At 41.5% G+C, this 13849-nt stretch overlaps 1 protein-coding gene across 1 annotated transcript in view; it reads right to left on the bottom strand.

Moving 5' to 3' along the window:
* LOC125240888 overlaps positions 1–13849 on the bottom strand; it is a 63011-nt gene that overhangs the window by 29745 nt on the left and 19417 nt on the right. The window contains exon 2 of the mRNA XM_048149037.1: positions 5015–5198. Coding sequence (XP_048004994.1) covers positions 5015–5198 — 184 coding nt within the window. The remainder of the gene's footprint in view (positions 1–5014; positions 5199–13849) is intronic.

The raw sequence follows: 13849 nt of genomic DNA, 5'->3' as shown, positions 1-13849 counted from the left end.
CATACTATTATTTCGTATAACTTTAATTATTCTAAGGGCTGGTTTTTCAATCGCCAGATAAATAATATCTGTCAGATAAATGTTAGCTGTCATTGTCATTTATACGTGTGTAGAAAAGGATAGTGATAACTTTATCTGGTAGATATATTTATCTGGCGACTGAAAAACCGGCCCTAAAATGAATTGCCGTACTTACTAACTGTATGGAGCAAGCGATTGGATCAATCAGGGGCTGATTTCTAAATTTCGAGCGCTCGATTTTGAGTGTTTAATTTTATACTGTCTCACTTATTAAGCATGAAAAAAATAGGGGTAAGTAAGGTACAGCGGGGAAAATCTCCAGTGGGGGGCAAATGTAACTGGTCAATTTCTTCCATGTTTTACAATGTTTGCATTATTAAAAAAAAAACTGTTTATTTTTAAGAAACATACATGCATTTATGAACTTATGTGCTAATCTTAAATTAAAAAGATTATTTGAGTTAAGGAGTGTTTATTTTATTTATACATTACTAAGTGTTTTTCAGAAAATAGAGTGTCTACCAGTTATGTAGTATGCGTGTTCAGTGGGTACATGGAATAATGGAAATAGTGTAATAATTTAAAAAATGGATTAGTTACAATTGCCTTTTAGTCTAGATTTGCCCCACTGTACCTTACTAAAGAAATTGAAAATGGATAGTATTTAAATAGGTAATATCATTTCATCGTTCAGATTTTCGCAGATCGCACGTGCCAATACTGATACACGAGCAAGCGGAAGATTCCAATATTGAACCGCGAGCGTAGCGAGTGGTTCAAAAAGTGGAATCTTGAGCGTTGCGAGGGTTTCAAGGCACATTAACCTTCGTTACTAACCACGTTATTAACCACGTTAAACATTGCCACCGAGTTTGAAAACCAAAATTTTCACCACCCCAACATGAACAAAATACTGGCTATAAAACATCAAACTTAATCAAATCCATCGATTACTTCAATATTTATGATTCAAAATCATCATTTATAGGTAAAATTCTATCAGCTAGCTAAGACATCAAGTTAAAATTTGTATGAAATTACTTTGCACTCTTGTGGATAAAATGCAATTTTCCTATCTGTTTTCGAACAGAAAAGTAAGCCGTTACCCGTTAGTGTGGTGAAAATATAATTTTCTTGTATGCCATTTAAACATTCTACGAAACAAAGTTATGCTTATTATACTTATACCAATTCATCGTTATAACAATTTACATTATGCGCATTAGCATTATACGAAATCTATTATGCGAAATAACGATATGCGTATTAAACGTTATGCGTAATAAACGGTATGCCAATTCATATTAGGAGTATTCAGTTATGCGAATTAATATAGACCCGTGTGATGAAATAGTTTTTTCCCCTCACTAGCTCGGAAACACGTGTTTTGTCCTTTAATACCAGCGGGTAAACACGCATTTTATCCACATGTGGGTAAAGTAATTTGACCTTGAATAAAGACCACGTTCTGTTGACTGTGTTAGGTCGTTGTGTGGACAGGCGGACATTATAGCACTACAGGAGACTTGGCTGACACCTGAAACTATATCATTTTTAGGTGATATTGATATGAACTTTGCCTATTTCGGGAAGTCGGCGGTAGACACGGGAGCCGGCCTTTTGTGAGGAAGACCGTACGGGGGCGTCGCGCTGCTGTGGCGTAAGAGCTTGTTTACATCTGTTGTGGTAGTGCCGTGTAAAAGTGTGAGGATATCGGCTATTAAAATAGTACTGCCGGAGCGAGCTCTTTTAGTGTTTTCAGTGTACATGCCTACCGACTCGGCGGAAACATTAAATGAGTTTACCGAGTGTTTAGGTGAGATAGCCGCGGTAATAGAAGAGTGTCAAATAGACTCCGTGTTCATACTTGGAGACTTTAATGCGCATCCTGGAAGACGATTTGGCAATGAACTCGATTATTTTTGTGTCGATCAAAGTTGGAAATGTGCAGATATAGAGACACTGGGTTACGATTCGGACTCATATACGTATCTTAGTGACGTTAATGGTGCTAAAAGCTGGTTAGATCACTGCGTAGTGACTGAAGCGGCATGGAAAACAGTGTCAGATGTTAAGATTCTTTATAATGTTTATTGGTCCGACCATCATCCATTAGAAATAACATGTAATTTAGAACTAATTATTACCAAAAATGATATAGACTGTAATATGAATAATAATAATGTTTTGTGGGGGACTAGAACACCTGATCAGGTGACATTATTTAATAATTATTGTAATGATAGGCTCAAGTTAATTGATTTTCCGAATGATCTTATAAATTGTACAGATGTAATTTGCACTACTTTAAACCATAGACTAATAATTGACAGGTTGTATTACAATATAGTAAATACTTTGAGAGACGCAGCAATTTTCAGTTCCCATAAAGCGGTTTCTAGGCGGAAAAAGCCAGTCGTAGGATGGAATAGACACGTTCGACAGTCTCATGGAGAGGCGAGACTGGCATTCCAAAATTGGGTTGCCTGTGGTAGACCTAGGGCTGGTGCCATGTATAACGCAATGGTTGAAGCTAGGAAAGTCTTTAAGCGGAAGCTCAAGTGGTGCCAAAGTAATGCTGAACAAATAAAAATGGATATTATAGCAACCCATCACTTTAACAAGGACTTTCCTAGTTTCTGGAAACAGACTAGTAAGCTGAATCCCAGGGCTGCTCTCCCGGTGAGTGTCGAGGGTGTTAGTGACCCCTTTCAGGTTGCCGAGCTTTTTAGAAACCGCTTTCAGGTTCGGTCAGAAACAGGTACTGGCGTTGAGGAGCCTCACGTGACGCGGGCAACGGAAGGCCTTCGTGTGAGAGTCACAGCGGACGATGTAGCAGCAATTGTGAAAGGCATGCGGCGCGGTAAGTCTCCGGGACATGATTCTCTTAGTATTGAGCACTTGCAGAATGCCGGAGCGCATATGTCCAGAGTGCTAGCCATGCTTTTCACCGTCTGCTTGAGCCATGCATACCTACCTGACGACATGATGAAAACCGTGGTGGTGCCAATAGTCAAGAATCGAACGGGAGATGTCGCTAGCATAAACAATTATAGACCCATTTCTTTGGCTACCATTGTGTCGAAAGTGCTGGACGGTGTTTTAGACAGGGAACTGGAAAGGCATTTGATGCTGCATGATGCACAATTTGGATTTAGAGCCGGTCTATCTACAGAGACAGCAGTTCTCTGTCTGAAACACACTGTGCGGTACTACACAGACAGGGAAACACCTGTATATGCATGTTTCCTTGATCTGTCCAAAGCCTTCGATTTGGTATGCTACGACAAACTTTGGCAGAAACTATATAATGATACGCGCTTACCCGGTGAGTTGATTGAATTATTTAAATATTGGTACAGCTATCAGAGAAATGTTGTCAGGTGGGCTAATTCGCTGTCAGTCTCATACAGGCTGGAATGCGGTGTCAGACAGGGACGCTTGTCGTCGCCCAGGCTCTTTAGCCTGTACGTTGATGGGTTGATTAGGGAGCTTAGTGGTACCATGGTAGGATGCTCTGTGGATGGCACTTTTGTGAATAACATTAGTTATGCAGACGACATGGTGCTACTGGCCCCTTCGATCAGCGCTCTCAACAAGATGCTCAGTGTCTGTGAACAGTATGCGAAATCACACGGGCTTAAGTACAATACATCTAAGAGTGTTATGTTGATTTTTAAGGCAGGTACAAAATATTATCCACGCGTGCCGCCGGTAAAGCTGTACAACACACCTCTTAGTATTGTTAAGGAATTTAAATACCTGGGACACTGGGTCACGGAGAGTCTGAGCGACGATAAAGATGTGGAAAGGGAGCGTAGGGCGCTTGCAGTAAGGAGTAATATGTTGATTCGTAGGTTTGCAAGGTGTACTAAAGAAGCTAAGGTTACCCTTTTTAAGGCGTTCTGTCAATCATTTTACACTTGCAGCCTATGGATTAACTATGCACAGAGAGCTCTTAGCGCCCTACGCGTCCAATATAATAATAGTTTTAGGATGCTGTTGGGGCTGCCGCGTCATTGCAGTGCATCAGGGATGTTTTGCGAGAGACGTACGGACGGCTTTCATGCCATAATGCGCAAGCGCGTTGCGTCCTTGGTGAGGCGCCTGCGCGGCAGCCCGAACAGCCTCCTTCAGACGGTGGCAGAGCGCCTGGACGGTCCTTTCCAGCTTCACTGGGATAGGCTGCATAGGACGTCTAACTGACGGTTTGTGATATTTTATTTTGTTTGTTAGATTACTTATTTATTTATCGATGTAATTAGTGTTTAATTTTAGTGTATTATTCGTTTTTGTGTGTCATGTCTCAATTATTTTGTTCTTTGTTGTTTAAGTGTATTATGGATTATTAATCTGAAATAAATGAATTATTATTATTATTATTATTATTATAAAGTCAAATTAACTGCTTTAAAATTGATAAAAGTAGGTGAATCTAGTAATAAAGATGATTTACCACCTGTGGAACTACTGAAAGCATGATAAACGCATTTTTTGCGTTGTAGTTTCCTCGCTATAGTGAGGGGAAAAGTTTTGTGTTACACTCGGGTGCAAATGTATTTTACTTCTCGTGTGTTAAAAAACTCGCAAGTACAGGATTCTATTCTCGAACCACTCGCTTCGCTCGTGGTTCAACTATAGAATCCTTTCACTTGCTCGTTTTTCAATTCCACACTCGGCGTTAAAATATAACTTTGCCCCCTTGTATAACAAATAACTATTATTCCTTTGATATCCGTCTACAAGAATGTTTGCGTTTAATTTCACTAAAAAATATTTGACTATGACTATGTCCTCTACACATTATAAGTGCAATGATTTTAATTGCTATTCGTCTTTTGTCGTTCCTGGTTTGGGCCTTGCATGTTTGTCTGTCAAATAGGCCTCGACTCTGTAATAAGCCTTCATCATAAATGTGATTGTTTTGCACTTTCTTACATACATTTATTTATGACATGTTTGTTTACGAGTAGATTGATTAATGCAGGCTTACGTGGCGAGACATCTAGCGGCAGTTATAAATATTAGATGTTTAATCGCGGTCGCCGTGCACAGGAAGGGCTCTTCTGTATTGTCCCACCATTTCGTGTGCACCACCCTCGCCGCCCACGGGTGGGCGTTGTCGTCCGGCACCAGCGTGGCCCCCTGCTGCTGCATCACCGGCATCGGGCAGAAGTCTGGAACACGGTTTCCAACGAATTATTTGGTGATAAAACTTTTTTTTAACACTATTATTCATACAGCCCCATTTAGATGGTACGAGTTTCTCGCCCGTTTTGGTCGAGAAACTCGTATGACATTATCGTATGCGATAATCGCCTGGCGATTATCGTACGAAAACGTTTACATTCGTGCGAGAAATAAAAACTCGCATACGAGTATCGTATGCTATACTCGCCAGACGATTATCGCCAGGCGAAATAGTTTAGACGGAGAGTTGAATTTTCGGGCGATATTTCCATAACATTTCTCGACTCGTCTAAACCGGTTCTCGTATGACATTTTCTTCTCGAACGTGCGATTATCGCACGAATCGGAGCGAACCGATTTTCATGCGAGTTTTGCCTGTCAATTTGCGTGCTTAGTTGCTCATTAATTAATTATAAACACATATATTATATGCTTTTTTATAATATAGGATATAATTTACTTTGGATTTATTTGAATTTAAGTTGAATAGTACCCAATAATATTAAAACACTATAAATTATTTATGAGAGTGTAAATAATAATAATATAATAGGGAAAATAATGAATTCGACCGTAGCGTTACCTAGCTAATAAAATCTTGGTTGCGATACTTGCGATTAGGTTTAGGATATAATTGAACATAAAATATAGATAAGATTTATTTTAAATGATAACTATACCCCAATGCCAGTAAACATTAACTCTATAATATTGATAATGATAACCCTAATTTATTTTTGGTTTTAGCAGTTACTGAGAGTTAGCTATAAATATAAAAATACCATGATTTACATGATTTCTGTTTCTACGAGTAGGTAAAAGAATTCATTTCGACTGAGTAGCGCATAAACTCGTATACGATTCTCGCATACGTGTTTTGTTTACACGGAGACATACAAACATCAAAGGCGAGGCGATTATCGCCTCCTCCCGTGCGATATCGTACGCATAGTTTACATGATACGATATTTTTTCTCGTACTTCGATAATCGTACGTCCGAGGCGAGAAACTCGTACCATCTAAATGGGGCTTACCTAAAGATAATAGATCAAGGCCCAGGGCCGCCAGATCTTCCTCAAATTCTCAAGGATGAAACTTTGGGATAATGTAGAGTTCGTATCGACGTTTAACGTCTGCATATTTTCTAGGTCGGCCCATCGGCCATTTTTTTGCTATCAAGTGCTGAAAGTGAAAAAAAAGTGCTAACTTTCCTTAAATTCTCAAGGCTGATATTTATGTATGTGTTAGAGCATGTTGTTAGAAGTTAGTTATCATCAATGCCAGACCGTTTCCGCCGGCCGTTTACCCGACTTTTACCAGACGCGACAAAGTTGACAAAAAACGACTCTAACTTTCCTCATTTTCTCAAGCCTGATTTTGATATAAATGATACATAGGGAACTATAACTAGACCGTTTGTAAGCAGCCAGACCAATCGGATGGACCCAACCATCCGCCAAACCGACTTAAAGTTTCACTATGAACATTAGTGAAATTGTGATTATATATTGTTATATTTACTTTTCCTTCCACCTAGTATTAAGTATTCACTATATTCTTGTGGACATCTTTCATTGGCTTACTGTATTGTATTCTAATATGTTAAGCATTTGTTTGTTTGTATCGCTGTTGATGCCCCAAATATATATATATAAAAAAAAAAAAATAGATAGTTTGCCGAAACTACAAAAGCTAAGAAGTTGAATTTTGCACAGCCGTTTTTCGTTTATAATGTATATTAGACGTTAAAAGCGATTCTGAAAAGTTTTACCCTTTAGGGGGTTAAAAAGCAGATTTCGGTTTGTATGGGGATCCAATTTTATTTTTATTTAGGGACTTAAAACTTGGTAAAAAGGTAGTAAATTTATATGTTTAATTTATTTTATTTGCTGTTTCTGTTTTCTTACTTGTGTATTTTGTAGTTATCACGAATAAATAATTGATTGATTGATTGATTGATAGAAGAAAAGTAATTTCAGCTTTTTTCGATTTTCATCCTTTTAGTGGGTTAGAAAAGGGATGGCAGTTTGTATGGGGACCGAATTTCATTTTGAGTTAGGAACTTGAAACTTGGTAAGAAGATAATAAATATAAATTGAAGAAAAGTAATTTCAGCGTTTTTTTGATTTTCGTCTCCTTAGAGGGTTAAAAAGGGTAAGTGGTAAGTGCGTGCGACTTTCGTTCCGGAGGTCGCGGGTTCGAACCCCGGCTCACATCAATGAGTTTTTCGGAACTTATGTGCGAAATATCATTTGATATTTGCCAGTCGCTTTCCGGTGAAGGAAAACATCGTGAGGAAACCGGACTAATTCCAATAAGGCCTAGTTACCCTTCGGGTTGGAAGGTCAGGATGATGAGAGGGTTAAAAAGGGGAAATCAGTTTGTATGAGGATAAAATTTTGGTTTGTAGAATGTTTAAATGGCATACAAGAAAATTATATTTTCACCACACTAACGGGTAACGGCTTACTTTTCTGTTCGAAAACAGATAGGAAAATTGCATTTTATCCACAAGAGTGCAAAATAATTTCATACAAATTTTAACTTGATGTCTTAGCTAGCTGATAGAATTTTACCTATAAATGATGATTTTGAATCATAAATATTGAAGTAATCGATGGATTTGATTTAGTTTGATGTTTTATAGCCAGTATTTTGTTCATGTTGGGGTGGTGAAAATTTTGGTTTTCAAACTCGGTGGCAATGTTTAACGTGTCGTACGAAGGTTAATGTGCCTTGAAACCCTCGCAACGCTCAAGATTCCACTTTTTGAACCACTCGCTACGCTCGCGGTTCAATATTGGAATCTTCCGCTTGCTCGTATCAGTATTGGCACGTGCGATCTGCGAAAATCTGAACGATGAAATAATATTACCTATTTAAATACTATCCATTTTCAATTTCTTTAGTAAGGTACAGTGGGGCAAATCTAGACTAAAAGGCAATTGTAACTAATCCATTTTTTAAATTATTACACTATTTCCATTATTCCATGTACCCACTGAACACGCATACTACATAACTGGTAGACACTCTATTTTCTGAAAAACACTTAGTAATGTATAAATAAAATAAAAACTCCTTAACTCAAATAATCTTTTTAATTTAAGATTAGCACATAAGTTCATAAATGCATGTATGTTTCTTAAAAATAAACAGTTTTTTTTAATAATGCAAACATTGTAAAACATGGAAGAAATTGACCAGTTACATTCGCCCCCCACTCGAGATTTGCCCCGCTGTACCTTACTTACCCCTATTTTTTTCATGCTTAATAAGTGAGACAGTATAAAATTAAACACTCAAAATCGAGCGCTCGAAATTTAAAAATCAGCCCCTGATTGATCCAATCGCTTGCTCCATACAGTTAGTAAGTATGGTAATTCATTTTAGAATAATTAAAGTTATACGAAATAATAGTATGCAAATTTCAATTATGCAGATTCATTGTTATGCGAAATAAGAATTATGCATTTTTAATATTATGCTTATTCAATGTTATGTTTTGCCAAATCTGTTATGCGAATTCTAATTATGCGAATTAATGATAGGCGAAATAGAGGGCACCCAGACAAACAGTTAGCTGGCCGCGTAGCCGAATGGCATTTCTACACTGAGAGAAAAAACAACCAGTTTTCATGTTCATTCAACAAGTTTTTTGGTTAAAATAGCGCCTACGTGCTCTTTGGTTCAAACAACAAGTTAGATTTTGTTAAGTGTAACTAGTACATTCTACAAGTTTCATTTTATTTGAACCAATATTTTGAATCAACAAGTCGATTTTATAAAAGCAACATGACTCATATTGTTTTAAACATATGTTTGGCTGATTCAATCAAATATCTTTTAACAAGTTTCACCTTGTTGTTCGAACAAATTCAACTTGTATCATCAACATTGTGATTTATTCCGTTTACTAAAATACTTTTGTTTCAAACGGATAAACCCGCAACAAGTCGAACTTGTTAAATTTACAATGCAAATTTCTCTCAGTATACGACGCGAAACGAAAACGAAACGCCGCCAATACGCAAGAGCGATAGAGATAGGATATCTACGAGCGTTTCGTTTCGTGAGCGTTTGTGCGTTCGGCTGTGCATGCAAAAACTCATCTACTTATATAAAAACGAAAAACCAGAAAGGGATAAAAAACGAGAGAAGAAACGAGATGGCGCCTTACAAATTTTAAGAACTTTTGGACCACGTTTCTCGGATACAACGCAACTAACGCAAGTATCGTAATAGAAAACTATTAAATCTATTGTCTAAATATAGGAATAGAAAATGTATATGAAAACTGCCGCTTACGCTGCGTATTTATTTTACAATTAGCTAACGAAAATTTCATAAACTTCACCATTTCAAGACTTCGGCTATCTTCGGGATCCAATCGGCACTTACCCGGTCTTTCGTTTCGCGAGTATTAAAGTTCAAGTAGATGAAAGTTTATTATGTTTTGTGAGTTTGTTATGTCGGTACACCTGCAGTAGTATAGCTGTTTATTTTGTTCGAAGTGACAGGAAATAAAAGGCCCATTTTGTTCTGTCGTGTCGTTACTGTCAAGTCAAGTGTCAACTGTGGAATAAACATGCCTAAAGCCGAAAATTTATGTGACGAATTTTGGTTTGGCGATGCCTAGAATTGTAAGTAGATAAATCACGTTTACGGTTCTTAACTGAAAAGTGTACCCTAATACAAGTATATTAGGGTACACTCTTCAGTTAAGAACCGTGGGTTAAATAGGGTAAAATAGACATTGAAATTAGAGCATGTAAACAGGTAAATAATTGTATGGGAATTACCGAGACACCGGTAAATAACAAGTTATTTTCATACAAACTATTTACCGATTGCATTCCCTAATTGAAATTGAGGATAATCATGATTCCACATTGGGTGCAAGGACAGTGAAAGTGTTAGGCCCTGGTTTTCTCTGACCACCCGCCGCCGGCGGCCGGCAACCGACGCGAGTGGGCGACGACGTTCGAATGTAATAATAATAATAATGTGTTAATAATAATGTAATAATAATTTTTTATAATGTGTTTATATGTGTTTTATATTGTTTTGTATGTGTTTTTGTATTTTACTTTTATATTCATATTATAAACAGCCTAGCCTAAGGTTCCAGTTTTTTAAAAGCAGTTATTGTGTGATTTTTAAGGTTTTTAAACCATCTATATCAAGGAAGATACCTATATATGTATACGGAAACATCTAGATACGACTGCAAAATACACATGACACGAAACGTCAAGTCCAACGGCGATATTATAAACATGATGAAATAAGGATATGAGATGATCACAAGATCGCGAACCAGAGCAGCAGAACGTAGCGCACGCCCACCACCCTCGCCCGCCTCGTCCGTCTCCTCGCAACCGCCGTCGAGTGACGAGTTCGCCACCGCGGCCGACACCAGCGAGTCGAGCGACGAGAGCGGGCCGCCGCCACCGCCGCCACGACCACCTGCGCGACGAGGGCGGCCACCGCTGCCGGCACGCTTGGGGCCTGCGGGACATCCTGCCCCGCCCACGGCTCCCGCTGCCGGTGGTGTAGTGCGCCGCATGAGATGGTCTCAGTTGATGAACGAGAACGTCATGCGAGCGTACTATGGGGCTACAGAGGGGGGAACTAGGCTGTCAGCGTATCGTCCGAGAATGCTGCTTCTGTTTCAGGCACTCGAGCCGTCCATCACCGTATCGGAGCAGCGTCTATCGGATCAGGTGCGCGTCATTCAGAGGTCAAAGCGGTTGGATGACGCCACACTTGATCGGCTTCGCCAGGAGGCACTCGCTGCTCGCGCGGACCCCGCCTCGGGGCGGGATTTGCCCGCCATGTCGCCGGACCCGGTGCCCGAACCCGACCTGGCACCGGAGGCGCCGCGGGTTGATTCCGGTAACGACGGCGGGGACTTCGCGAGTCAGAGCGTGAGTGAGCCTGCTAATGAGCAACTGAGGAGGTCTTTGGAAGAGGCGATTACGCAGTATCGCTCCACAAACAATCCTAGGCCACGATTACCACGTCTGCCTATGAATAGACGCAATCTAGCGTTAATGGGAGCCTTAAACGCTTTACTAGAGCCATTTATACGGACTAGTAAAGATCTAGATGATACACACTCGATCATGTACTGCGGAGCCATCGCGGCGTGCCGTGTTGCTCGAGTCAAGTTTCCGGACGCTGACCGTGCAACTAGGACCGTCGGAGGTGTCCCTGCATGGCAAGTACGGATCGAGCGTCGTATCAACTCGTTTAGGACTCTCATTGCAAAGCTGATCTGCTTCAGAGGGGTAATAATCGCCCCCGAGTAATGCGCTTTGTGAACCAGGCGTTCGCGGGGACGGGCATCAGGCCCTGCGACTATTTGGCCAATGTCACAGAGCGCATCGACTTCCTGAAGCAGAAAGTCTATGCATGGGCAAGCCGTATTCGCCGCTACAGAAAGCGTGTGGACCGATTCCAGCAGAATCGTCTTTTTCAAAGCGACCAAAGGAAAGTATACCGAAGGTGGGAGGAAACCGACCCTCGTGTGTCTGACGTGCGGCTGCCGGATGCTACTGCCATGTCTGATTTCTGGCGTAGCATCTGGTCGGTGCCCGTCGAACACACGGAGGGTGAGTGGATGACCGTTGTCGAACGCGAGTGCGAGAACATCGAACCTATGGGGGCTATCACCATCAGCCCCGACGACGTAAGTTGTGCTGCCCGTACGGCCCAGAACTGGAAAAGTCCTGGGCCGGACGGATTGCACAACTTCTGGCTAAAATGGTTTCGATGCTCGCACTCGCGTTTGGCAACGCAATTTCAACAAGCCCTCGATCTTGGTTCTCTCCCACCTTCCCTAACAACTGGTGTTACTTTCCTGCTCTATAAGTCCGGTAGTACCACGGAAGCCAAAAACTACAGACCCATTACGTGCTTGCCTACACTTTACAAGCTCCTTACATCCATTTTGAGAGCAAAAATTAACGCGCATATTGTCGCTAACAACATTCTGGCTCCAGCTCAAAATGGATGTAGGGTTGGGTCCCGTGGTACTAAAGAGCTCCTCCTCATAGACATGACCATCTGCCAACAAGTTCGGCGGAACAAGGGGGCCATCTCAGCCGCTTGGATTGACTATAAGAAGGCCTATGATTCGGTGCCTCATTCATGGCTGGGAAGGGTATTGGAGCTGTATAAACTTGATGCAGCTTTAATATCCTTCCTGGCAGCATGTGTGAGGCAGTGGACCACAGTCCTTCGTCAACCAGGAGGCAGGGATGACCCCCCTGGCCCGCAGGACTTCATAAGGATTGAGCGAGGAATATTCCAGGGTGACAGTTTGAGTCCATTATGGTTCTGCCTAGCTCTGAATCCCCTCAGCACGCTGCTGAAGGATTCTGGGCTAGGTTGCCGGCTTCGGAGAGAGGGTGAAGTCATCTCTCACCTTCTGTACATGGACGATCTCAAACTATTTGCACCGAACACCCAAGACCTGATGGTGCTATTGAAAACCACAGAAGTTTTCAGTACCGCCATCAGAATGGAGTTTGGTGTCGATAAGTGTGCGGTCATGCATGTACAGCGGGGGGAGGTTGTAAATTCAGAAAATTTACAACTTTCTGAGACGATGTCGTTCAGATCTATCTCTGAATCAGAAACCTATAAGTACCTTGGTATGTCACAGTCGTTGGGTATTGAGGATGTTGGCATTAGACGGTCGGTGAAGGAGCGCTTTTTCAGTCGGCTCACAAAAGTCCTTAACAGTATTTTGTCAGGAGGCAACAAAGTGCGCGCCTTTAACGCCTGGGTAATGCCTCTACTCACATACTCCTTTGGCATACTACGGTGGACCCAGACTGAGCTGGACGCCCTGGATCGGAGGGTCCGCTCACTGCTTACCACACACCGTATGTTACACCCGTGCTCGTCTGTTATGAGATTGTACATCCCACGGAAGTGCGGAGGTCGAGGCTTCCTAAACGCCAAAGATCTCCACAACCGTGAGGTGTACAATCTCAGGAATTACTTCCTTAACAACGAGTGCGGGATGCATCGTGATGTGGTGGCAGTGGACGGAAACCTCACGCCGCTCTCCTTGGCGAAACAGAACTGGCGCAAACCTGTGGTACTAAGTACTGCGGACCGCAAGGCGGTATGGGAGAGCAAGCAGCTACACGGGCGGTTCTACAAGGCCCTCACGGGACCCGATGTAGATCTGCTCGCATCGGTGAACTGGTTACGATTCGGGGACCTCTTCGGAGAAACCGAGGGTTTTGCCTGTGCAATTGCGGACGAAGTTATGATGACGAACAACTACCGGAAATATATCCTGAAGGACGGTACGGTCGACATTTGTCGGGCATGCCGCCGTCCCGGAGAGTCACTCAGGCATATCATTTCCGGTTGTTCTCATCTTGCTAACGGCGAGTACTTGCACAGACATAATCTCGTAGCCAGGATTATTCACCAGCAACTTGCTCTTCAATACGGCCTTGTGGACCGCGAAGTACCGTACTACAAGTACTTACCTGCGCCGGTTCTCGAAAATGGTCGTGCCACGCTCTATTGGGATCGATCTATTATCACTGACAGGACTATTGTAGCCAATAAGCCTGACATTGTGATAATAGATCGACTGCAACGCCGGGC

Source organism: Leguminivora glycinivorella, chromosome Z (assembly GCF_023078275.1).
Source record: "Leguminivora glycinivorella isolate SPB_JAAS2020 chromosome Z, LegGlyc_1.1, whole genome shotgun sequence".
In the NCBI taxonomy this organism is placed as follows: domain Eukaryota; kingdom Metazoa; phylum Arthropoda; class Insecta; order Lepidoptera; family Tortricidae; genus Leguminivora; species Leguminivora glycinivorella.
Note: the sequence above shows the minus strand (reverse complement) of the source record. Positions and strands in the feature narration are given on the sequence as shown.